Source organism: Echinops telfairi, unplaced genomic scaffold, assembly GCF_000313985.2.
Source record: "Echinops telfairi isolate 266 unplaced genomic scaffold, ASM31398v2 ScPeMD7_2;HRSCAF=8, whole genome shotgun sequence".
Lineage (NCBI taxonomy): Eukaryota > Metazoa > Chordata > Mammalia > Afrosoricida > Tenrecidae > Echinops > Echinops telfairi.
Genome location: NW_022103898.1, coordinates 60503320 through 60530930, shown reverse-complemented (window position 1 = coordinate 60530930; position 27611 = coordinate 60503320). Strand labels below are relative to the sequence as shown.

At 38.6% G+C, this 27611-nt stretch overlaps 3 protein-coding genes across 5 annotated transcripts in view; 2 read left to right on the top strand and 1 right to left on the bottom strand.

The window, feature by feature from the left end:
* The window catches only part of ZFC3H1 (zinc finger C3H1-type containing), a 63677-nt gene extending 59209 nt beyond the window's left edge, over positions 1-4468 (bottom strand). The window contains exon 1 of the mRNA XM_004700785.4: positions 3622-4468. Within this exon, the coding sequence (XP_004700842.1) occupies positions 3622-4219 (598 nt within the window). The 5' untranslated portion in view covers positions 4220-4468. The remainder of the gene's footprint in view (positions 1-3621) is intronic.
* Positions 4469-4762: 294 nt separating this feature from the next.
* On the top strand, positions 4763-18520 carry THAP2 (THAP domain containing 2). The gene is made up of 3 exons (XM_004718174.3): positions 4763-5122; positions 13849-14044; positions 16345-18520. The coding sequence occupies exons 1-3, from the start codon at positions 5052-5054 to the stop codon at positions 16714-16716; spliced, it is 639 nt and encodes a 212-aa protein (XP_004718231.2). The 5' UTR covers positions 4763-5051; the 3' UTR covers positions 16717-18520.
* A 7608-nt stretch (positions 18521-26128) lies between these two features.
* TMEM19 (transmembrane protein 19) overlaps positions 26129-27611 on the top strand; it is a 36936-nt gene continuing 35453 nt past the window's right edge. Inside the window, exons 1-2 of one of the 3 annotated variants that reach the window (XM_045292834.1) lie at positions 26129-26282; positions 26630-26668. In XM_045292834.1, the coding sequence (XP_045148769.1) occupies positions 26641-26668 (28 nt within the window). In that variant the 5' untranslated portion in view covers positions 26129-26282; positions 26630-26640. Of the gene's footprint in view, positions 26283-26538; positions 26669-27611 lie in introns of those variants that run through there. The other 2 variants (XM_045292828.1, XM_004700447.2) reach the window with 2 other exon arrangements.

The window sequence follows — 27611 nt, the reverse complement described above, 5'->3', positions numbered from 1 at the left end:
GTTTGGTTGGCTAACGAACCTAGCGTTTTTCCTCTTTTCACTGAGTGTTTTCATGTACCAAAGAGAGCCGTTTGGTCTCATGATAGATATTTGGGGTTCTCTATATTCAGTATACTGCTACTAATCATTCTAGAATACGACACAAATCAGATCACTTCCCTAATTTATATCTCATTAATAATAGAATCCAAATCCTTAGCATGGCCTATATATAGTAATGGCTTCATGATCTGACAAGTATGTATATACCTTTCTGGTCTCACTTTTTCCATGATCATTAAAACTTATGCATAGCTATGTCTAGGTTTCTTGGTTCTTCAACCCCAAATTCAAATATCATCTCCTCTGTGAAGTGGAGATAGTTACTTGTCTCCAACATTTATGTTTTCTTGGTCCACAACCGTCTGTAATTATCTGCATATATTTCTAACTTTTCAAGAGTCCACTAAAGGTAATACAGCAACATAGATTAAAAAAATACATAAAAATTAACTAAGGAGCTGTAAAATAGGGAAACACAACTGAGTTAAATGATTGGTTTCCTTCATGGCACAGTTACTGTCTCACAAATTTTAAAATTCTAGAATAGTCTTTTACAACCCAAGCTATTCAACTATTTGCTAGAGGAAATTATTTCCTACTCTGTCTATGCTGGATAGTTAAATCAACACTTTAAAAGTTTAGTTTTACATTAGTCAAGCTCAAATTTCTCATTGAAGCCTGGTTTAAAAAACAATCAAAATCCTCCACTCAACCTTTTCAATCATCGCTGAGAATAGAATGACTTCACTGACGAGACACTGGACTTATGTTGGCTTCATTTAAGAACTGAAGCAGTAGTCATCCAAGGAAGATAAATGCTTAGAGTTCACTTGCACTTTTTCTTAATGACACTTTGTCAGTCTACACCGTAGAACACATCATTAAAAAAACTACAAGAATGAAATAAGGGGAAAAAAAAGAATGAAGTAAGAATTACAACAGAATCTAGCTTATCCTACATGTTCAAAACTATCTAGCATACCTTATTATATACAGAAAAATTATGCCCTCCCCACAAAAAAACCCCACCTCGTTTAAGTTACTTCACTTCTAAATTCTGACTCAGTGACCCTACAGGACAGAGTAGAACTGCCCCACAGGATTTCCAAGGTTGTAATCTACAGACGCAGAATGTCACACCATTCTTCCATAGAGTGTTTAAATTACTGACCTTCTGGTTAGTAGCCAAGAACTTAATCAGTGTAATACCAAGGCTTCTTATTTTACTTCTAGATTATATTGTGAGCAAACATAATTCAATATTTTATTACTTCAAATTCCTTTTGCCATCAAGATTGTACTTCATTTAAATTATATTTAAATCATATTTCCACTGACCATAATACCATTTTTGTTTTACATTTTTAAAAAGTTATTGAAGCTTATTTCTATAATCTAGAAGTGATGTGAAATAACACACAACTCACTGCTTATATCATTTGTATCAAAAAATGTCATTATGGTCACACAATAGAAATATGAATTAAACTAAGTACAATCTTGCTATCAAAGGAATTTGAACCTTACTACAAATGTTGTCCCCTTACCTTTTACAAGAGAAACTAGAAATTATGCTTTCTCTAATTTTTACAAAGAACACTACCTGTAGGATGATACTTCACTAGGAAAGCAAGGAATCAAAATAAGTGTCATCTTTAGAGTGCAAACCTGCAAAAAGAAAAACAGCAAGATTGTCATTTCTGACAAGTTAATATAAAAATCATTATGTTCTAAATAGATGCATGTTCCTTTTAAAATTTCAGAGTATTTTTTTTTATTTCAGAGTATTTTCACTAAGTTACCTAATTACCTAATTCTCCCAACATTATCAATTACCCTAAGTTTTTAAAAGACTGAAAAATTGAAATCCAAAGGGCCAAAATCAAAAGGCAGACCGTTTATTTTCCCATACTTTTTCCTATCTGGCTTTTAGCAAAACCATATAAACTTAACAATTAATGGAGGCCCAAGTTGTTATTGAATCAACATAGTTGGCATACAGAAAAGGGGCATGCACACATGTACTCAGCACCTCCTTATCTAATAGATGTTAAAGTTTCCAACTCACAAGTACTTCCTGTACACCCAATTTGAACTTTTTTTTACACTAAGCTGTAATCATTTCACATGTCTCCCCAGCCTGGTGGCGCTGTCAAATAAGGAAAAGAGTTGGACTACTAACTGCATGGTTTTAAGTTCAAACAAGCAGTTCCAAGGGAGAAAGATGCTTTTTTTGCTCCCGTAAAGATTCAGTCTGGAAAGGTCATAAGGACTCAGAATACACATGATGGCAGTGAGTAGGGTATTTAGCTTAACCATTAAATGACAAAATCGATGGTTAAATTATTTGGGCAGAGTTTTTCCAACTTTACTCAAATAAGATCCTTTATCTTTTAAAAAGTTAAATACCTCATGGTTTTTCTCAAAAACACTCCTGAAACACACCTAGCCCAACTTTTGATTGTGCCTGTAAGTGTTTTCAAAGCTCTAAAAACAGAAACTGCTGTTTGTTACCTGAATGTGAGTATGTTCCTTCCTTGCTTTACATCACAACATCTGGTGGACATTCTGCCTTCAAGTATTCTATAAAAACGATTGTCTTACAAATGTCATTACATTTACATTTCACATATAACACAATAAAACGTATTACACCATGGAAATCACATTCATTGATGTGCATAAACTTCGGTACTCATTACAGAATAAGTCACACAGTTCTCCGAGGACAACGTAAAACAGAAAACCTCCCAATATATTTATTTATTAGATGAATTCTGAGTAAACTCATAAACGTTAAAAAAAAAGGAAAAAAACTAAGGTTATGGTTATTGGGTACAAAAATCATCTATTTTTCTCAGCCTCTCCACCTTCCAAGGCTTATATTAAAATAAAAATCTCATTTGAGTTAAAAAATGTCCCGAAAGTTAAAAATGTCCCCTAGAGAAAAAGATGGGCTATGGAAGTGAAGCTTTCTAAAAAGGACATATGCCATTCAGTTCTGAATCTAGTTGGTAAAGACAACGGGTCTTTTTTTTTTTTTTTAACTTTAAAAGGTGGTGATGAAAATAATGCAAGAAATATACAGACAGAACCACAATAACGGTAGGCTTATAAGTGTAAGACTTGGCAATTTTCAATGTCAAAGTGCAGTGATTTAACAGTATTCCCAAACTACCTCGACTGTATATTTTTTTTTCTTGTCAACCGTCCACCGCCACTTCACATAAAACACAAAGTTCTTCTCTCAACAAAAACAAAGGCTAATGGAACGTGGGCGCTTCTGGTGTACTTGCATAACGCTCATCCCAAGAGTCTTCGATTCCACTAGTTTGGCCTCAATCCACTAAAACGCCAAAGTTCAAAAAAGCAATATCGCCAATAAAGCAATCTGAAGAAGAAAACACTACGGTGTGGCACAAGCGAATCAACGAAGAAAAACTTCCTGAATAGGGACACTGGGACAAACGAACGGCGCCAATGGCTCAGAAAAGTTACTCATTTTATAGACCTGGGAAGGACGCGAAAGGGAACTTTAGGAAGTGACACACCCAGGCCAGACCGCCACGTTAAGGATACAGCTCTTACGAGGCGGAGAAAGCTCTCGCCAGCTCTGGCTGCTGCTGAATCCGGATCCCGTTCCTCCTCCTCCCAGGGGAGGTCGGCTCCCTGGCTTGCCTCCGCGTTCACCCCCTCCTCGTCCCCGACTCCAGCGACTCCCACCCCGGTAAGGCCGGCCTCGAAAGCGGAAACGGTCCAAGGCGATGTGGCTCCGCTCCCAGAAGGACGGTCGCGAACTGCTTTCGGGCAGGGAGCTCGAAGGCAGCCGCACGGAGGGCGGGTGGGACCGGAAAGGCTCTTTGGGTCGGTAGCTGCTGTGTCCCCTGAGGTGGCCTCGCTCCGACGAATGCCGCGAGCGTGAGAAATTCCTCTGCTGCTGTTGAGAGGAGGACGACGACGACGAGGAGCCACCGCCACCACCGGATCCCCCGCCCCGGGCCGGGTGAGGAGGCCTTCGCCGCGGATACGCTAACAGTCCGCCGCCGCTGCTGCTGCTGCTGCTGCTCCGGCTCCGAGTGTTATTATCGTCGTCGCTGATCTCCCCGTCTTCTAGCTCCCCTTCTTCCTTGGGCGAGAGGCCGCTGGAGGCCGGGGTCGGGTTATCTGCGGTCGCCATCTGGGGAGCAGTGCCTTCCACACCACCTTAGCCCTCGGTCCGGGGATCCGCCCAACAATTGCCTTCTTCCTCGCCTCACTGATTCCCTAACGGACCCGGTCGGCGCGGCCTTACCCCACCCCCGGACACCTAGCGGGCTCTGCTCCCCAACTTCCCCGCTCAGCTTTCTCGCCGGACCGTCGCAAGCCAGATCCCTTTCCGAGCGCCCCCTTGCTTCTTCGCGATCCGGGCTCTTCCGCCCAACGAGAAAGGGACTCTGGAAGTGGCGGTGCCTCCGACGTCATTTCCGGAGCCACCGGAAACAAGCCTCCCTGGAGTTCCCGCGATAAGAACAGCGCCGCGCGATGCTGCGTGGGATTTGCAGTCTTCCTGCCGTCTCGCCTTCCGTTCGTTCTCGGCGGCGGCTGCGCCAAGACTCCGGATTGGCACAGCTGGGTGCGCGCCAAAGTGGGCGGACCTGTTGCTAGTTGCTGCCGTGTAATCGGTGGGGGAAGCAGCTCATCCTTTGAAGTGCTCCGGAGACTGCGCTGCCAGAGACGCCGTACTCTACTCCCTTTTCGCCTGGCCAGGAGGGGCGGGTTGTGGCCGCCATGTTGGTGAAGGCAAACGCAGGCAACTGGAGCTCCAGGATGGTCGACTCTGCTCGCTCAAGCCCGCCATCTTAATAAAGCGAAGGCTGGGCTTCCCTGTACCTCCCACACCCCCTTGCCCCCACGATTCTGCTCGGTGGACCGTTACCCGCCTTCACTTGCCCAGCCTCTGCCCTCTGGAAGCATAGCCGCCATCGCCTCAGAACAGGCTAGCGACAACGCCGAATGAGGGGGACAGGGAAATGCCGACCAATTGCGCTGCGGCGGGCTGCGCTGCTACCTACAACAAGCACATTAACATCAGCTTCCACAGGTAACCTGGGCAGGGAATGGGGATGACGAAGACAGGAAGGAGCTCCTAGTCTGGGGATGACGTATGAAAGGAGCTGATGGAGTCCCCCTTTCTCCTGATAACTTCACTGCCCGGTTAGCAGCTGGGAAACCGTGTTTGCCCTTTCGGGGGTGTTTGTTTTGCATTATCTGTAAAATGTTTCTCTTCCTTCGGGGAAGATTTGTCCACGTTCTAAAAGAAATCCAAGCCGACACGGTGATTAACTCTTGAAGAAAAAATGACAAGAAGATACCATAATTTTCTGCTCTTTTACTCCTCCTTGATACAAAAGGCGCCATACGAGGAAGAGAGCTCTTCCTGATCAAGTCAGCAATCAAACAAACCTTGCCATGTACCACTAAGATTGGAAATCTTCTCCCTAGCTGCATTGATAACGGGATTTGTTGTAGTCCAGCAGTACCTCTGAGTTGGAATTGAGTCATCGCTGATAGTTATGGAATCAGCAATGTTAGTGAAAGTGCAACAAATAAGCCCTCCACTCTTATTAGGACAGTGTAGTTAAAAAGAACCTGACTTATTTCTTCTTCCTTTGCTACAAGAGCCATCAGAAATCCTTAATTCTCTCAATTGAGACCTTTTAAAACATTTTGAACATGATCTGGCATATTAGGTCCTCTGGCCATGTTTACCTTGTCTTCAGGTGCCTGCCATGGCCTGAAGAAAAGGTTTGGAGTTGTTTTTACATACCTCACAACATACATGATTTTAGAATGTAGAAATTACAGCTTCGACCTCTTTTCTACCTCATTAATATTAATGTATCCCTTATTAAAAGCTATGACTTGTGGGGGAGGGAAACTTTGTGATATTTGTTTTTCCACTCCTTCATACCAATGTAATGCTGCTTTCATTCATTCAGCAAATATGTACCCAGTTCCCAATTGCCTGACATTGTCCTTGAAATCCAGGAATCCAGAAAGTTCTGGCTCTCCCTAGAGTTGATGAGTATGGGAGAAAAGACAATATAAGACAAGAAACATTCAAGGAGACCCAGCTTACCCTTGGAAAGTCAAAAAAAACATTTCTCAAAGGATATACAATTTTGCAATAACAAATTCCATTCTCTAAGCTACTTTAAAACCCTTACGATTTACCAGAAGGGTACTTGAAACGTCAAAAAGTAATGAGAGTAGAGAGTAGTAGGATTAGAGTTGCATGGTAAAATGCCTGTGGCTCCAATGTGGTAAATTATAATAGAGTGCTTTATAGTGCTGGTCAGGCATTATCAGAAAATGAAGTTGATAAAAGAGTAGCTTACATAATGTTAATTACCCACTTTTCCTTCACAGAGTGAAGTCCCCTGAATGAAACAGGTTTACAAACAGGTCCTAGTTTTACATTCAGCAATTCATACCCATTCTTACTCATTTCATCCATTGCAACTTCATTGTACCATTGCATATCCCATTGCTTGCATGGGTGTCCTGTTTCCATTTCTCCTTTCCTAACCCTCTGAACTTTGTCCTAAGTAAGTGCTGCCCTTTTGGTCAATAGCTGACTAGTGTAATGCAGAGGTCAGTTCAGTTTTAGACCTAAAGGGTAAAGGCCATAGTCTTGGGATTCCCACCATTCTCTATGACCAGCAAGTTTGGTCTCTTGTGAGTTTGAGTTCTGTTCCATTCCACATTTTTCTCCCACACTCTCCAGGACCTTTTATTGGGATTCTTTTCAGAGCAGTTGGAAGTGGCAGTGAGGCACCATCAAGTTCTTCTGGGCTCCCCACTGTGAAGACAAATGTTTGAATGATCCATTAGCTCAATAATAACATTTTTAGTTTTAGACAAAACATAGATCAGGCTAGATATTCTGAGTCCTGGGTACCGGGGCAGACACACCCAAAATTGGCAAATTAAGCAAAAGGCTGGTGATTCATAATTCAAGCACTAGGTGTCAAAAGATGAAGAAACATGCAGGATTGAAAGAGGAAAATATTTTGTCATATCCATGTATATTGGTTGCAAACCACAGCCCGGAGAAAATTCTTTTCAACAAAGTACATGCTCACACAGATTACAAAATGGAGCATGATTATAAAATATCTGCTGCAGCTATGAGCGTCATGACCTGACCTAGTTGACACATAACTTTAACCATCACAGTCCACCTATTGTCATCTTGGCACCTGTGCACGTCTTGTTAGGTACCATGAGCTAGAAATCCTGTGTATAACAGAACAAAACACTACCCTGCCCTGCACCATCCTCAGAATTGTTCTTATGTTTGAGCCCATTGTTGTAGCTGCTGTGTCAACCGATCTTGTCTAGAGCCTTCTTTTTCACTATCCCTCTACTTTACCATGAGTGATGTCCTTCTCCAGGGACTGGTCTCCCCTGGCAACATGGGCAAACTACATGAGAGGAAGCCTCACCATCCTTGTTTCTAAGGAGGATTCTGGATGTACGCATCTCCTTAATCCATATATAATCTAAAGACAGTTTCAAAGTCATTCTTGAACCTAACATGGTATAACTAAAATGCATACAAACAAAAATATACTAGCCTGTTTACATTTATACTTTATAATACGTAATAGAATAAGGGAGAGAAAGCAGATATTTCAAAAAGGCATATAGATATCTACATACAGGTATAGCAAAACAGTCCTCATTGCGGTAACTGGTCACATGGTCATGGCTGGTATTTAGAACTACCTTGTTCACCACCTGTTCTATTCCATTTGCTCTCAATCAGTACCTCAGCTGGTTTTGGTTCTTTGCCTGGCACAGTGACCCATACTCTCATTCCTGAAGAGCTATGTCAGAAGTATTTTGCTGTAGTTATATGTCAACTTTAATTACAGAGTATGGTAGTATTAAGATCTCTTAAGGGTTCTCCTGTATTCTGGGCATGCTCTTGTTTGTGTCCATTGTTTAATACCAATCCTGATTCCCTCTTGGTAATTGGGACCAATTAAACCAGCCAATATGCCCATGCCCTTCTTTGCTTGTTGATCCAGATGCATGAGTAATTCCAAGCGGCTTTCCAGATAAATGCAGTCAGTGTTGTCTCCAGGTAGGAATATCCCTCCCTTTGGAATTAAGACCATACCCACATAGCATAGAGTCTTGAAGACTGGCAGCAAATATTTAGCAAATAGGTCACTAGGTATAATAGTGAGTGGTACCCCTCCCATTTCTGCTTCTTGATTCCTGGACCCATGAATCTTGGCTATGGAAGAAGCAGCACCATATATTGTTCCTGAATTTAGATCATCTACACCATCTTGGAGAGCATCACTCCAACCCTGCGATATCTTGCCACCAAGCTGGTGCCACAATTATGTCTTTAGAAGGTCACACCATTGTTCTATCAAGCAAGCCAGCTGGTTCTGGATGATGGGAAACATTGTAAAACTAGTGAATTCCATGAACATGGGCTCATTGCAGCACTTAATTTGTCGCGAAGTTCTTTTCATCCTAGGCAGTCCTATATGAGGTACCATGAGGTTTTTCTGGAAATCCATGGCTTGTGGTTTTGGCAGTAACACTGTTTGGAGACAAATCTGTAACCAGGGTCCATTCCAGTAAGAACAAAATGTTGCCTTTTCCATCATGAAAATGGTGCAATGTAATTAACCTGTCATCAAGTTGCTGGCAGATCACTCCTAGGAAGAGTGCCCTATCTGGGACTCACTGTTATTCTGCTGCTGGCAGATTGGGCACTCAGAAGTGGTTGTAACCAAATTGACCTTAAGTTGCCAATATATCACATAATCTCCATCCCTTCCATTATGCCTACTTTATTCATGAGTCCACCAGACAATAAAAGATAACTGGTCTATAAACTGGCTCAAGTCAGGGACTGAGCAGCTGTGAATTTTCTGGTGATTTGAAAGAGAGTACTTCCCACTTGACCTTGAATTCTTATGCTTGTGCAGATAAAGTAAATATTTAGTGGATTTCTTCTAGTAATACCATGACTAAGTAGCCAGTACCACAAAGCCATGAAGTGAGACTATTCTGGTTACTACTTTCATCATTATGATAGCTGTGCCCACTTTTCACACAAACACACACACACACACACACCACCCACCCACACACCCTCCTATCAATTAAGAGCTAGCATTTGGCTCCTACCACCCCAAGGTCCAATCATTTCCTTTGTAGTTAGGTATCTTAAATTCAGTTAAAGCAGTTCCCACTCTCGAATCCAACTTATATAAAATAGTAGTCAAAGCAACCTTTAAAGCTGATACTAAGGGCTCAAGTAGAAAGCCAATGTTTTGAGAATGTTGATGGCAACAAATATAGAAATATGTTTGACACAATGGATGTGTGTATGTATTGTGATAAGAGTTGTACAAGCCCCCAGTAAAATGATTAAAAAAAACCTTTAAGTATATTGACACTTCTAACCCAAATTTGATGCTCAGCATTGTGTAATGTGCCCTCAGCACCCATGGGTGGGTTTGTGGGTCCAACCTCATTAAAATGGCAGCTTCCCTAAGCCTTTAGATACCTTCTACAGCAGGCCATTGTATAACCCATGCTTCTTTGAATCAACGAAATACAAATACAGTAAGTCCCCCAGTTAGGAATATTTGACTTATAACAACTACTCCCCCTCAAAAAAATTTTTTTAATAAATACTTTTATTGGGACTCAATCCAAATATCAAACAATTCAATAGTTCAATTATATCAGAAAGAGTTTTACAATCATTTTTAGTGCATTTTCTGTTTTCTTGTACTTGTTATTAGCTCCCCATTTCCCACCAACCTCCCCTGCTGTACCCCTAACACTATTTTCTCTATAGATGTACCCACCCTGGATACCATATACCGAAAATCACAGAAGCAAACAAAAAAAAAAGTCAAAAAAGCTAACAAGATCATGTTAAAATTAGAGGAAAAAGAATAGAGAAAAGCTCAAGTTGAAAAGAAAAGAAAATATTGAAAACTAGAACACTTTTCAAATGGATCAAAATAGATTAAATGATAAGGTGTTAGATTTTAACTACATCTGCTATGGTTCACTTTAAAAAAAAATCATTTTGTGGTCTTTTATAGGTCTTATAACATTCTATACATCGATTGTATCGAGCCTGTTTCCTAAAAAAAAAGTTTTATCTCAATCACCTTTACATGCTATACATCCAGCTTTTAAATCATTTAAAAAATGTAAACTCTTTCTTGCCCTAAAGTAAAGCTAAATAAAAGTGAGTGTACCTCTCCACTACTGAAAGACATAGAAGCAGATCTCATTTGTAACTTGGGGACTGCCTGCTAACATTAGATGCTTTACTAACCTCTGGAGTGATAACACTGAAGAATCTGTGCCCAGTAGGCCCATATCAATAAACTCAGATTGGTCCAACTTTATAGCACTATTCTACATTCTTCATAGTCATTCCTACATATGCCCCAAATTTCTGTTTGTGTAAGAAAAATCATCCTGTTCTTTTGGAGTGTAATGTACCTCTGTTTGGGTCAGACTTGGTGTTTCATCTCTTGGGGCTTACTGGGACTAGGTATAAATCTGGAAGCAAAAATAGGTGGTGGGGGTGGACCTTGAGGACATTCCAAAATGCCTTGAAGGGCATCTGCCTGTGTGATGTTTGATGGAATGTCTCAGACAAAAACTCTTCAGACACACTTGGATTAATCTCATCAGATATGGGTGGATAGGATGATGCTTTTACTAGGAAGGATGGCATAGAAGACAAAGGTGCTGTGATTTCATTGGATGAAAGAACTAGAGGGCTTCAAACAGGTTCGTTCTTATTTAACCTAGCTATTCTGATTTAAAACTTCTGAAAATACAATTTCAGATTCCGTATATCTCGGATAGAAATTCAACTTCTCAGCAGGGGGTTAAATCCTTTCACCATCATAAAGGGTTGGCTCTGTTGGCTGGAGTGATTCAACAGAATTTATGGACTCAGTCCCCAGCTTCCTGACTATTTGCCCATATATCCCCACCCCAAGTATCAGAATCCTATTTCTCCCTAATCAATGCCCTTACTTTAAGTTCAGGTGCCATTTGAGGTTGGGAAATCAGTTAGCAGTATAATTGTGTTACTTGTATGATTAGACTCTATTTCGTTTTCAGTAATACCAACTTTGTCAGCATAAGAAACAAAGGCTTTTTTTTTCTGGTATAAGTGATAGCTTTCAAGTGTTGTATGTGGCACTTGATCTGTGATTCTGAACCTTAAAGCTTATCCCTTTTAACACTTTGTCTAATGAAAGTAGGACATACCAACTACCCTCCTTATATTTCTCATTCTGACAAAATTGTAGAAAAGTAGTAACGATGAAATCATCCAGAGCCTTGTCACTCACACATTTGATCTGTTGATGGTAATATTTTACATATTTCTATTGCCAACTCATGCCATTGCTTATCAATGCACTTTTTAATATTGATGAGCCCTCGTGGCACTGTGGGATAAGTATAGCACTGCCAATCCCAAGGTCGGTGGTTCAAACTCACCAGCTGCTCCATGAGAAAAGGAGGAAGCTGTCTGCTCCTGTAAAGATTTACCATCTGTAAGAAACCCTACATAGGATCATTCTGAGTTGAGATCTACTTGGGTTTAGTTTTTTTGGTATAATCATTAGCACCTTTAAACACTAGTCAAAGACCAGAACCAGTTTAGAACATTTATCCTTATGAGCAGTTTCACTAGAATCACTCTTAGTTCCCATTCTTCGGCTGGGTTCTCTAGAGGAGCAAAACCAGTGAAGCATCACTCAAGAGATACTCATTGCAGAGAAATAACTCATAGAGATATGGAAATGTCAAGCTGCACAGCCATGGCTCAGGCATCAGGCTGGAGGCGTCTCCTGGCTCACGTGGTTGCAGGGACTGACTGACAAACCCAACATCAGCAGGTCAGGTAGAAGTCTGCTGACTTACATCCCAAGAACCAGGTGTCAGAGGATGATGAGTTTCGTATGGGATCAAGAGATGGCGAGCTTTCCTGCAACATACCATGTATACTTGAATATAAGCCAAGTTTTTCAGCACAATTTTAATGCTGGGTTTTTTTTACATCATTTTCTTGGGGGCTCATACAATTCTTATCACAATCCATACATACATCCATTGTATCAAGCACATTTGTACATTTGTTGCCATCATCATTCTCAAAACATTTGCTTTCTACTTGAGCCCTTAATGTAAGCTAATTTCCCCCCTCCCTCTCCGCTCCCCCTTTCCTCATGAACCCTTGATAATTTATGTTATTATTATTTTGACATATCTTGCACTGTCTGACGTCTCCCTTCACCCACTTTTCTGTTGTCCATCTCCCAGGGAGGAGGTTATATGTAGATTCTTGTAATGGGTTCCCCCTTTCTACCCCACCTTCCCTCCACCCTCCAGGTATCGTCACTCTCACCACTGGTCCTAAAGGGGTCTTCTGTCCTGGATCCCCTGTATTTCCAGTTCCTATCTGTATCAATGTACATCCTCTGGTCTAGCCAGATTTGTAAGGTAGAATTGGGATCATGATAGCGGGGAGAGGAAGCATTTAAGAACTAGAGGAAAGTTGTATGTTTCATTGTTGCTACCCTGCACCCTGATTGGCTCGTCTCCTCCTCGCGACCCTTCAATAAGGGGGTGTCCAGTTGCCTACAGATGGGCTTTGGGTCTCCACTCTGCACTCACCCTCATTCACAATGATATATTTAATGCAGCTTATGTGGTAAAATTAGGTGCCTCAGCTTATACTGGAGTATATATAGTACATACATGGATACAGACTATACTTCCAAGGAAACTCCTCTTTTAACTCATTGGCTGTTTGTATCAGATCATAAAATGGAAGATGGTTACATAGTTTCTGTCAAATAGTAGAATCATGGCCTGACCTTGTTGACATACAACCTTAACAAAATCACAGGTGGTAAGAATTGTTAGAGGAAAGCTCTTGAGAAAACTGTGGTAATACAAAGGAGAGTTCACCCAATGGCTTAGCCTAAAGTGGTATTAACAATAGGTTTAAAAAAACGGTAACCATATTTGGGTAATATTTTGGGGGGTGGGGGATTACTGAAATTGTTAGTTTGGGAGAGGAGAGCGGAGGAGTTAAGATTCAAATCGCATAAAATGTTTATGAAAAGTATGGAGGTACAAAACCTATGTATTTTCAGTATCTTGGCTACTCACCTACTATGAAATTAACATTTTTACGTTTAACCCCAGAAATGTAGCTGTTAAGTAACATCCCATATATACTCGAGTGTAAGCCAACCCGAATATCAGCCAAGGTACCTAATTTTACCACAAAAATTGCATTAAAAATATGCTGAAAAACTCGGCTTATACACAACTATATATGGTAATAAAAATTCATTCTTATTTCATGAATAAAATTGTCCAGATTCACCCATTTTTATGAGGTGGTTTTGAGATTCATCATTATTCAGTAATTCTGCATAGTATGCTATTATTTACACATACCAAAGTTTATCCAGTCTTCCATTGATGGGCATTTAAGATGTTTGTTTGCTATTGTGAATAGTGTTATAATGAATATGGGCATGCATGTATCTATGTGTGTCATGGCTCTTATTTCTCTAGGATATATGCCAAATAGAGGGATAGCTGGGTCATAAAGTATTTCTGTTAATCCATTTACATTAAGTATACTTAAATAAGTATGAATTTATTGCTATCAATTTGCTGTGTGTTTGATAGTTGGAATTTGAAGTCCTCTCTCTCTTTTTTGAAAAAAAGGTTTCCTTTGGATCCTAAAAGAAGAAAAGAATGGGTTCGCCTGGTTAGGCGCAAAAATTTTGTGCCAGGAAAACATACTTTTCTTTGTTCAAAACATTTTGAAGCCTCCTGTTTTGACCTAACAGGACAAACTCGACGACTTAAAATGGATGCTGTTCCAACCATTTTTGATTTTTGTACCCATATAAAGTCTATGGTAGGTAATACTGCTTTCCTGTTCTACTATTTTTTACCATTTGAGGGCTCATTATTTTTTGTTGATAAACTGGAACCATTCAACCATTCAGAATAGATTAAATTCTATGATCATATGCTTCCAAGAAAGTTGCAAATCTTCCTCTTATGCCTTAAAGGTGTAGGCTAGAATTAGAATTCTGTTTTTCGTACCCCAATCAAAATAGTTTTTATTATAATGGAATTTTACATTATTACCAGTTATCAATAATTAAATCTTTGGTAAACTGAGAGATCATCTGAGTGATGAAACCTCCAACATCATTTTGCTTTGATTTTAAGATGATGTATAACTGACACATGCAAAGTACTTTAAGGAACAGCACACTCAAACTAACACCGTAGAGTATAAATTCCGAGGAAACTGAAAGCTTCATGGAACTCAGTCATTTAAGCTGGGCTTAAGGAATTACAGTTTGGGATTTAAGGGGGCCTTCTTGACCTTGCACAGAATAAATGCCAGTAGCATAGTGAGAACAAAAGACAGCAAGTGATCTTTAAAAGGAGAGAACTAAAGTACAGGATAAATGAACATGTTTTATCTAGTTATGGAAGAATAGCTAGCTGAAATAACCAAAAATAGAAGGCTTAGCTTCAAAGTGGAAGACAAACATACTCTCCTTCAGTAGAGGAGAAACCACTGCTTTTCTTGTGTTACTTAAGATAGTTCATTTGTAAATGCATATGAGTTCATTTCTAGGATAGGAGGTTCTGATGAACTATCTCAGATACTGGAAAAGCTCCAGAAGGACACGAACTTGGTCTTGATCACTTGTGAATCTTTAGCATGTGCTTGGTACATAATTCATGTATTGAATTTGAGTGTACCTTGCTTTTACCTCTTTATTCATTTATTACTTGAGTAAAAATTGAGGGTGCTTCCAAAAGTTAGTGGAAAAATGAAATTAAAAGATAATAGAATTTTTCTACAAACGTTTTGAAGTCCTGTCATACTTACTAAACTGTAATTATGTCAGAATCTAACATAATGGTAGCATATAAGGATAAAGTTCTTGCCATAAAGAAGCTTACAGTCTTGTAAGAAGTCATGAAAAATAATTCCCAAGGAAAACAGAACAGTAACTCTAGGTTTCATAAGAACAGAAATCATATTTGCCTTATTCACTTTTGGATCCCTAGGAATTCATAATATATACATACCAATAATTATTGAGTGAATAGAAGCCACATATTATAAAGATGACATATTCTCGAATGGGTTAGTATTGCTAGAATGTACATCAAAAAACAAATAGCAGAATGTGGTCAGATCCTAAATGGTAAAGTATGCCATCTAGAATTTTTTTCTCTCCCGTTAGATCATAAAAAGGAATTTAGCCAATATACAAATGTCAAGTCTGTTAGAATAATTTATTCTGGTGACAGGAGATAGATTGAAGTGGAGAGATCAATGAAGAAGTTTTTTAATATTCAGACCAGAGATGTTATGGGCCTGAATTGGGCAATGGCATTACGAATGATGGGGAGAGAATTTATAACAGATATTTAAGATGTAGAATAAATAGGACCTGATGATAATGAATGAAAGAGATAAGGAAAAGAGGGGTCTTATGATTTCTGATATGCCAAAAACTTCCTCACTCACTGCTATCGAGTCAATGCTGACCCCTGTGAGTTTCAGAATGACCAGTCTTTCTCACATAGAGCTGCTAGTGGTTTTGAACTGTCAACCATGTGGATCACAGCCCAACATGTAACCACTACACCACCTAGCCAGGCTTTATATACTATGTAACTGTGAACAAATAATAGGTATGGTAAGTATTTTTACAAGTTTGATAATTGAGCATATGTTTCTTTTGATCCTTTGTTATAAAGTACAGACCAGGGTCTGAATAAGAAATCGAGACAATAGTATTTACCTGGAAAAGAGATCTTCAACTCAGTTTCACAAATAAACAAAATCCTTAAATAGATTCGTAACTGACCTCAGTAAGAAAATTGCATAGTATTTTTAAAGTCTCCATAGATTCATACTTAGCAATTTGTAAGTCCATTGTCTATTTCCAAACCAGTGTGTGACTGTCCTAGGCAGAGAACAAAAAGAAGAGAGTGGCTGGAATTGACCAAACCAGTTCAGACATTTAATCCATAGTTACATGACATGGGCTGTTGATGTTTCCAGTCAATTTTAAAATTAGTTATTAAAAGAGCAGTTTAAATACTATTAAAATGACAAAATTACTCTGACTTGTGATATTCCATAATTTATATTTAATCCTCTAACTTTATTTGATTCAGAAACTCAAGTCAAGGAATCTTTTGGAAAAAAACAGTTGTACTCCAGCAGGACCATCTAAATCAAGCTTTAGTAGTCAGCAAGTACTGCTTGAACACAGTTATGCCTTTAGAAATCCTATGGAGGCAAAAAAGAGAATAATTAAACTGGAAAAGGAAATAGCAAGCTTAAAAAGAAAAATGAAAACTTGCCTACAGAAAGAACGCAGAGCAACTAGAAGATGGATCAAAGCCACGTGCTTGGTGAAGAATTTAGAAGCAAATAACATTTTACCTAAGGGCACTTCAGAACACATTTTACCAACTGTCTTAAGCAACCTTCCTTTGGAAAATTTCAAAATTCTTGAGCAAGATAAAGCATTATCAGTTCTCTAAACCTAAAACAGACCAAGAGTTTAGCTTGAGCAGAACAGCATACTCACCCTTCATTCCATGCAGAGGTAAAGATATTTACATAATTATCCCAAAAGTGAGTATTTAATAAAGATTTACTTGAAGTAACATTATAACTGTATAATTTAAGAAGACTTGATGACACAAAAAGGACAACTTTTTATGAAACTTTATTTACGGTAAATGGAAGTGCCTTATGTGAGAGTTGCTGACCTAAAATTTGTCACAGAGTTGTATGTTGTGAGGTGTTTTGTTCTTTTCAAATTTCTTTTAAAAAACCGTCTATGATAAATAACATGTCTAATTTATATTAGGAAAAATTTTTTCCTGTACCAAAGTTGAGATATCTCATTCTAAATAATCTGCTACTAAGTAGGAATTAGCTGACATTCAACACAACCTTAGAAAATAGAGAGGTTTTATATTAAATTATTGGCACTGTGATTTGGAGACTTTATAGGAAAAAAATCTGGGGACAGGACAAGTTCTTTTAAGTTTTTGTCTTTTTATTAATAAAAGTGAGCTAATCATGATGTCCTCATAAGATTTTAAGTCAGGTTACAAAATATTATGAAAATATTTTTTAACATGAATTACCTTCATGTCAGCAAAACTAGGTAAGACCTCACGTACCTCAGATTAGTAATAACTGGTAGCTGATTACATTCATCTTAAAAATATATGGTGGAATAGTGCAAATTTCACCTTAATTAATAGACAAATGTATTATTTTTCTCATAAAAAAGTATTAAATTTCCCAACTTCAAAATTGATACAATAAGCAAACATGTTAAAACAAATTTCATGTGGGCCTGCTTCTCTGTGTCCCCATGTGTCTTGATACCAAACCCTTAAAGCCTTTTTTTTTTTTTTTTTTTTCATAAACCCTCAGTAGAATTTAATCTGAGAAAAGTAATGACCACATTATAATGTGGTGATAATTTATAACTTAAAATATAATCAGGTGGAGGATCAGCTTGCTTTATATGTCCGTTTCTTAGTGAGCGTCCAACAGGTCAATACCATAGTATGTAAGGAAGGAAAGAGGTAGTCATCTGTAAAAGTACATTGTCTCTGAGATGAAGCTATGCAAATCCTAACCTTATTTTCCAAAATAAAAGTGTCTGAATATTTTTACAGTTCCCACTTGAAAAATTAAAGTTTTCCTTATTTCACTGAAGGTTTAATTAGAACCCTTTCCCTCAAACAGCTTTGATCAAATCATTTAAACTTATACTATTATACATAATCAAGTTATTTACTCCTAATTCAACTTTCTGGCACTATTATACGAAAGTAGCATAAACCCAATCATAAATAGCTGTAAATCTTTCCTATAAGGTAATGTCTATTTTTTTTTAATTGCCAGCTGTTTACTTTTTCCTACTTTTTAAAATAACATTTGCTTGGATCTTTGGAACAATCTTTTTATAGTATTTGCACCCTTTCTTTTAATAAAGATTGTCTGTTAAGCAACTAGATTTCTCTAATGCCAAGTAAGAAAAAGCTTGTGTTAGTTTTCATCATCAGGCACTTATGACAAATATTTATGAAAGCCTTTTGAATTATATGCCTGGTTAGTCTTCTTATCCTAAGAATTGGATGTAGCTCCTTGGAATAGTCATTACATATTTTGTGTAAATATATTTTCCCCAATATATAATCATTAGTAAATATCTATTTTATAACCTCAGGATAAATTGGGCAGATAATAATTTAAACAAAACAATGTCTTTCAAATACAGACTCATGTTCACCCCTTAAATAGAAAACAAAAGACAATGGAGCCAGGTTAGTTCTTTTTTTTTTTTTTAATAATTTTATTGGGAGCTGGTACAACTCTCATCACAATCCATACATCCATCCATTGTGTCAGGCACATTTGTACTTTTGTTGCCATCATCATTCTCAAAACATTTGCTTTCTACTTGAGCCCTTAGTATCAGTGCCTCATTTTTCCCCTCCCTGCCTGCTGTCCCCTCCCTCATGAACCCTGGATAATTTGTAAATTATTAATATTTTGTCATATCTTACACTGTCCAATGTCTTCTTTCACCTACTTTTCTGTTGTCTGTCCCCCAGGGATGCGGTTACATGTAGGTCCTTGTAATTGGGTTCCCCTTTCTACCCAACCTTCCCTCACCCTCCCAGTATCACCACTCTCACCACTGGTCCTGAAGGGATCTTCTGCCCTGGATTCCCTGTTTCCAGTTCCTATCTGTACCAGTGTACATCCTCTGGTCTATCTGGCTTTGTAAGGTAGAATTGGGCTCATGATAGGGGGGGGGGCCCATTTAGAAACTAGAGAAAAGTTGTATGTTTCATCGTTCCTACACGGCACTCTGACTGGCTTATCTCCTCCCCACGACCCTTCTGTGAGGGAATGTCCAGGTGCCTACAGATGGGCTTTGGGTCTCCACTTCACACTCCCCCTCTTTCACAATGATTTGATTTTTTTGTTCTTTGATGCCTGATACCTGATCCCATCGACACCTTGTGATCACACAGGCTGGTGTGCTTCTTCTCTGTGGGCTTTGTTGCTTCTGAGCTACATGGCCACGTGTTTACCATAAAAACTTCAAGCCTTTAAGACCCCAGACACTATATCTTTTGAAAGCCGGGCACCATCAGCTTTCTTCACTACATTTGCTTATGTACCCTCTTTGTCTTCAGGATTGTGTTGGGAAGGTGAGCATCATAGAATGCCAGTTTAATAGAACAAAGTGTTCTTGCATTGAGGGAGTACGTGAGTAGAGGCCCAATGTCCATCTGCTACCTTAATACTAAACCTATCAATACATGCACATAGATCGATTTCCCCGTCAACATATATAAATATATTTACATATGGACATGCCTGTATTTAGACCTCTATACATGCCTTTTGCCTCCCAGTTCTTTCCTCTGTTTCCTTTTACTTTCCTCTTGTCCCACCATCATGCTCAGCCTTCATTTGGGTTTTAGTAATTCCTCTCGGTTACATTGCCCTTGATCAAGCCCTACCAGGTCTCAAGAACAAGACAACAAAACAAAACAAAAAAGACAAAAAAAGAAAAGCCTGTAAATAGTTGAAGATCTATTTGTTGACTTTTAGGAATGTTTTCCTGTGGAGTTGATGGGGTGCTACACCCTGGCCCCAAAGTCTATTTTTGTAATTCCCTCAGGACTTCCTTGCTGTGCTCCCCTTGCTGTTCTGTTGCACACCCTTAGTGTTTTGCCTTGGTGTGGTGGGGTCAGATCGGGCGCAATTCGCCAGTTTGGTTCTTATCTATAACATCTAAACAGTTAAAATTTTAAAAAATTATGATAAAGTTTTGACAAAGTTAGTCTTCATTCTTTATTATTTGACCCAATTGAATAAACTACCATATATTAATATCCAAGTAGATTTATCTTTTGTTTTTACCATGTCATTTAACCAGCTTCTACATTAGAAAGCTGCAGTAAATTCGACGGGAAATTCCATTTTCCTTCAGTTCCATTTTTCCATGACCTCTTTGAAACCCCCTCCCCCAATAGAAAAATTCTGATCAAAGGAGGAAATATGTAGAATTCAACTCTCATGTACTTCATGCTTTCTAGGGCCGTCTCCATCTCATTGTCATGTTACTGTCCCAATAACGCGCTCCATTCCATGCATCAAATTGTTTTATTAGCATGTCCACCTTAAAAACTACTTTATAGGGAGAAAAGGAAACTTTTCAAAGCCTGTTTTCAGTTTCTTCTGTTATCACTTTGATCCTTTTTTTTTCTTCTTTTTTTTTTTTTTCTTTTTTAACATTTTATTAGGGGCTCACACAACTGTTATCCACTTTGATCTTATGCCATAAAACAAATCAAAATTATCATTCTTTGTCCTCTGTTGGACACAAGACAAATGATGTATCCATTCACTCATTCAATTAAACACCAGACACTAGAGGAACTAACCTCTACAAAGAACCAGCCAAAGATTAATATGATGTAATTTTTTTGCCCTCAAGTTCCTTGAAGTCTCCTGAGAGAAATATTATTTACAATGCAATGTGATAAATGCTGTAAGAAATATGTACCAGGTGCTTTGGTAAATGCTGTTGAATTGAAAACAAGAATTCAATTGTAGATTTTTGTATAATTCAGGACCTTTTTATGTGTGTGGAAACAAATGTCTTCTTGCATTGACTTAGCTAAAGGAAGTGAAGGACACTGGTGTTGATATAGACAGTTGTGGTAATTTTTACTCCGTTGTAGGACATTTTTATCCTTTAAAAGAAACACTGAGTAGATTAGCTGTTAATTGTGCTTTTGTTAAGAGGAAAACAACTGTAAATAACTACATCAAAGCCAAATGCTGGAAGTTTATATGAAATTTGATATTTTGTACAAATTAACAAACCCTGTTAACAGACTTTTAAGACTCTGATTCATTTAGAGCAGCGGTTCGTCCGATTCATAACAGTAGCATAATTACAGTAGCAACGAAAATAATGTTATGATTGGGCGTTCACCAGAACATGAGGAACTGCATCAAAGCTCAGCGTTAGAAAGGTTGAGAACCACTGATTTAGAGTCTTGAAGTTAACAAAGCACTTCAACATCCACTTATTCTTATTTATTCCTTACAAACATGCTCGGTGGTCGATGGGGTTATCTCTGATTAACAGATGAAAACATGTTAATGTAATTTACTTATTTGTTCCAACATTTTCTATGTGCCAACTAAAAAGTTCCAGATTGAACCACGTCTTTTTGCCCCGAAATCCCATTCTCCATCTTCCACATTATAATCCTGTTTAACACTTAAATTACATTGCTAAAACAGGACAAATTGTATGTCTTAAAAATAAAATATACATGTTTATATACACACACACACACACACACACACACACACACGCACACACATATATATCTCAGACAGCCGATGAGGGAATTGTTGATCTTTTCAAGGTAAACTACAATATTGCTGTTCATTTCTCATGTTTAGAATACGGGTAAATTTTAATTTTGGTATTGAAAATTATTTATCTTTATGCCAGAATGTGGGATTCTTTTGATATTTAGCAGTTGGACACTTTCTGAAGTTAATACTTTTGTAATGCATATCAAACACTTGTATATTCTGCTCATAAAAGCGTATTCTCAGTGTGATTATATTAAAACTTTTTCAAGGATATTATTATAGTGCCTTTATTTCCAAAACCTTATGTGAACATTTATGGGGAAGTTCTTCTAAACTAATCCCCTAAAAGACGTCTGCAGAAGCTCTGTCCCTAAAGTGAAACAAACTGTAAACCAAATAAAGACATATTAAGCCTTGAAGAGGAATTGTTTTCATTTTTTCTATTGAAGTTATATCCAGACATACAGTAAGGGTTATTTGTACTGTTTTAAATGCCATTTTTGCAATCTGGACAAGGGAAACGCAAAGCCATATAAATTATCCTAGGAATCTATTCTGACTTTTGACTCAAAAGATTGATTGCAGATGATTATCAAGATGTGATTTTTTAAATTAAAATATTTTATTGGGGATGCTTAGAACTCATGACAAGCCATATATCAACTTTATCAAGCACATTTGTACTTATGTTGCCATCACTCTTCTAGATATTCACTCTCTATTGAGCCCTTAGTATCATCTCCTCTTTTATGCCCCTACCCCAGCCTCCTGACCCCTTGATAAATTATAAATTATTTTCATATCTTACACTGACTGCTGCCTCCCTTCACCCATGGTTTCTGTTGTTCATCCCCCTGGAGTGTTTGTGTGTCTTGGGGAGTAGGGGGGTATGTTATGTATTGATCATTGCAATTTCCTTCCCTCGGTATTGTTATTCCTGTTCCTGGATTCCGTGTGTCGTGAGCTCTTATTTCTTATCTGTACCTGTGCACATGCTCTGGTCTAACCCACAGTGAAAACAGTACTGGGGTCATGATAATGGGGGGTGAGGAAGCCTGAAGGAACCAGAGGAATATTGGGTGTTTCATCGGTGCTATACTTCATCCTGGTTGACTCATCCCTTCCCTGTGACCCCTCTGAGGGTATGTCCCATCATCTACAGTTTGGCTTTGGTTCTCTGCTCTGTCCCCCCTCATTCTCAGTATGTGGTTTTTATTGTTTGTTTCTTTGTTTTTTATGGGTCTTCTGATGCCCATTACCCAGACCCATTGACACCTCATGATCACACAGGCTGGTGTGCTTCCATGTGGGTTTGTTGCTTCTCTGCTGGATGGCTGCTTATTTAACTTCAATCCTTTAAGACCCCAGACATTATATCTTTTGATAGCTGGGCATCATCCACTTTCTGCACCACATTTGCTATGCACCCATTTTGCTTCGGCGATTGTGTCAGGAGGAGGGTGAGCATCACAGAATGCCAGGTTGTTAGGACAAAGTGTTCTTGCAATGAGGGAGGGTATGAGCAGAGGCCAGAAGTCCATCCACTACCTCAGTGTATTGACATAAATATATGTACATAGGCCAATACCTCTTTTTATGAATTGATATAATTACATATGTACACACCTATGTTTATACCTCTATCCATAGCTTTACTTCCTAGATCTTTCCTGTTTCTTTTTACCTTCCTCCTGCCCGACCATCATGCTTGCCCTACTTCTGCCTCTTAGTAATTCCTCTCAACTAGGTTGCTGTTGCTCCAACACCCCCAGGATGTCTACATCCTCCTTGTTGATTTTAATTCCCTAGTTGTTCCCCTCTCTGGTGTTTGCTCACCACTCCCTTTCCCCACCTCCCTTCCCCGTCCCCTTTTCTCCCAAAGTCCCTCTGGGACCATTGATCCCATTCCTTTCTCCTAGACCTTGCTTCCCATGCCTATCTTATATAAGTAGGCAAACCAACAATAACACAGACCAAACAAAAGATTGAAAAAGAGAAAACATACATAATTTCAGGTCTGTCGCTGACCTTTATGCTTATCTCCACACTGGTGCTGGGGGAATCCCAGGAGCTTCCCCTCCTAGCCTGGAGTCTATTTGGGGGGCTCTTGGCTTTGCTCCCGTTGCTGATCTGTTTTGTTCCCTTCTTGGTTCTCACCACTATGGGGGAAGATATTTTTAATAAGTTATTGCAGTGGTTTGATTAAGTTATATTTCACCTTCTCAAAAATGCTTTGCAGCTATTGACATTGCTGGTTTTATAGAGCATATAACGAGGTTTCATATTTAGAAATGCACCTAAAATCGCATACAGTATGATTCAAATTTGGGCTTGTAGTGGGGAAAATAATTAGGAAATAGGACAAAAGTACATTTTTCTTACTAATTTATGATGACTGTTTTTAATACTTTAATTCAAAAATTACTGTTTTAACATTTAAGAGACGTTGAGAAAATAAGATGACATAGTCCCTGGCCTCAAAGCTATTACAGTAATCCATTTTACTTTATTTTCATCCTCGCTGTTCCTTTTCTTTTTTTTAAAGAATGAGTTGAGACTAATGCATCAAATTGCTACCTAGCCTTTTACAATTGGTGTGCCAAAGTTAAAAAAAAATCAGGAAGGCAGATATCTATCCTCCTCAATGAATTTTCAGTTAAACTTAGCACATATTCCAAACTTGCTATCTCTCAGCCTTCTCCAGTCTTCCAACTTCCTATTTCTATGCTTTTCTTAAGCACCCAACTTTAAAATGTCCTTCTATAAGTATTCTTTACAAATGGTCGCTTGCAAACTCCCCTCATTTCTGAAGTGTCAGCTCAGGTGCATCTTCAGCTGAGGGCCTCTTCTGGTGTGTAACACCTTCCCTAAGTATACCAAAGTAACAGGTGTTTTCTCCCTTCGTTCCTGCTTCACACATACCTGTTTTCATTTTATATTTACCTTCAAGATAGGCTTTTTTTTTCTTTTGGGGGTTTTATGATACATGTCTATGAGGCACTCAAATATTTTTGAATTAATGACTTCATCTCAATTTCAAATTCTGAAACAATTGGCATAGGATGCACTGAGAAGTGTCTGACAAGCAGTAAATGCTTTATAGCATGGGGTGACTGGTGTACATTATTAATGCAACAATGAACTAAACAGCTAGGAACTCCCAAACTGTCCCTGTCCTAACACAACTAGCTTGGCGGTGATAGGGGATGGCCAGTGTCTGTTGGATATAAAAATATCATAGAAAACCAATATCAGGCTTCAGCCTGTGGTAATGGAGAACAAAGTATGACCACTTTGCAATTGTGTCTAAGCATCTAAGCGGAGATAAAAATGAAAGTATTATGAAAAACTACAAAAATTAGCTTTATTAATAAATCTATTTGGTAATACCCTTATCTAAATTGGCCAATATTTTCAAGTAATCTATCTGTATAGAACATATTGCAACAAGAATAATCCGTTCCCCTCATTGAGTAGATTTTGATTGTAGCAACTTTGTAGGACAGAGTAGAGCTCCCTAGGGTTTACAAAATCAAATCTTTCTTGCTGAGCCGCTGATTCAAACTATTAAGTGTGGGGTTAACAGCCCAATGCTTAACCTAGTGTGCTACCAGGACACAAGCAATTTCTGCATAAAGAACATATATGCTTATAAGAAAGACAACTAGTTACTCCCACTTCAGTTAACTAGTTAATTGACACCTTACCAAAGGAAAAGTTCATCTGTATGCATTTTGAAATTTAAAACGAGTGCTAATATTTCCCTTAGTTGCTTAAATCAGATTTGGATAATACAGGTAAAACTGACATGCTTCCTTTTTTTTCGTGGTCAGCAATTAACGGGAAAATTTAATAAAATATTAATTATGGTAGTTCTGCTAACTCAAGTAATTAAAAATTTCAAATAGACAACTACAAGACAAATTTTTAATGCTAATAGGGCTTCTACTTTTTTAATGAATGGATGAGGCCACATTTTAAAATAGCTGAGGTGTGGAACAGTGTTTTCATGACTAAACTGTCATGGCAGGAAGTTGAGAGTTAAGGAGCAACTATGTCTAGTTTTATTGGTTAATCTTCAGTAGCCAGCAAAGTCTCACATTATGTGTACTAAACGATATTAAATGATTTTTCTAAATCAGGTTTTACAGCACAATTACTCCTCCCTCCCCACGTAAGACAATAGATTTAAAAGTATTCGAGGATCATGAATGAAATGGATTTACTGGGTCTAAATTCACTAGTACTTTATTCTATTAGCATCCTGGGAGCTGTTTCTTTTATTGAGCTTAAACTATCCGTGGTCTTTATTATGAGAATCCTTACCAATCCCGCCCATCCGCGCTCCCCGCAGCCTCCTGCAGCGGCCCGTCCCCGCTCACGTGAGCCGAGCCGCGAAGTGGCCGGTTCCCGCGCATGCGCGCAAGAGGCGCGGGGCGGAGCCGAGGAACGGCGTGGGCTGAGCCCCAGCCGCAGGGTTTCGGGGCAGCCGGGTTGTTCTCGACATCAGTCTTTCCAGGTTCGGGCCTTTAACCGTGCCTTTTTTGCTGCCAAGGACTCTTCACAGTCCGAGAGGGAGGGCTCGGTACCTTAGTGCCCACAGACGCCTGGCCAGCGGGTTAGCTGATTCCTGCCTCCCTTTTTACCTTCTGGCCTTTGAGTTCAGGTATGAAGTGACTGGGAGTTGATCCTTGCTTTTTCTAGTTTCTGTTCCACTTTTTCTTGTCCAAGGGAGTTTGAGCTCACCCCCACCAAGATTTTAGAAGTAATTTCGGTGTATATTGTTTTGTTTATTTTTGGTCGGTGGAAGATGTTGACATTAATGTTCACCTTTAAACCAGGGTTTTGCTGGCAAACGTAGATGACTCTTTCTCAGAAAGGCTATATATTTTCTCTCCAGGGTGACCATATCCTTATTTTCCATGACAGATCTTGACAACAATATATGCAAAGGATATATAAAGATGATAACAAATACAATAATATTGAGCCTGATCGTTTCCATTTCTTTAGTTTTCTGGATTATGTCTATGACTGCAAGTACCTATTATGGTGAGTATGAATGTTCTAAGTTGTTTTTCTACCCTCCAATAGTTGAACTTTAAGATTGTCTCTTGTGAAATCTCAAACTCTTCTTTCCTGAATAGTTACGAAGATGGTCTTACTCACCTTCCACAGCCTAAATTTAATTTACTGACTGGATTTGCTTACTGGAAAATATACAATGTTTTGAAGATTTAAAAATCTTTACTAAAAGTGATGTGATTATCCTTGTTAGACATTCTTCAGAATGACTTTACATTTTATGCAATCATTAGACCTATCTTGGTATAAAGATAGATGAAATGAAGTTATGTTAAGTGATTAGTGTAATCTTTTTCATTTTGAGTAAGATTGTTAGCGACATAATTTACCCGTTTCATGTATCCTGCAAAAATAAAAGCTGAAAAAATAAATAAATAAATAAAAGCTGGAATAATATTTACATTAGAAGATTTGCAGGATTGGTCTGCCATTTGGACATGCCAAAAGAAGAGCCTCCTTTAACACCTGAAGCTGCTGTGCATAAATATAAAGCCCACTGGGCGCAGTTCTTTACGGTTTTGAGGCTGATTTAGAACATAGCATGCTTTTACACACACTTCCTTGTTACTTCCTTGTATAAAAACAGAATATTGATCAGTTCACAACAAAGAAAAAAGTTAAAAGGAGGATGACAAAGAACTCTAAAAAATGTTATATCATCAGTGATGGCCATTCCAGATTGTAGCCCGTTTGCCAAGAGACACGTAAATAGATGAGTGTTCTCCAGGAGAAGATTTTTTTTTTAATCATTTTATTTGGGGCTCATACAACTCTTATCACAATCCATACACACATAAATTGGGTAAAGCGCATTTGTACATTCATTGCCCTCATCATTCTCATCATTTGCTCTCCACTTAAGCTCCCGGCATTAGGTCCTCATTTTTCCCCTCTCTCCCCGCTCCCCCCT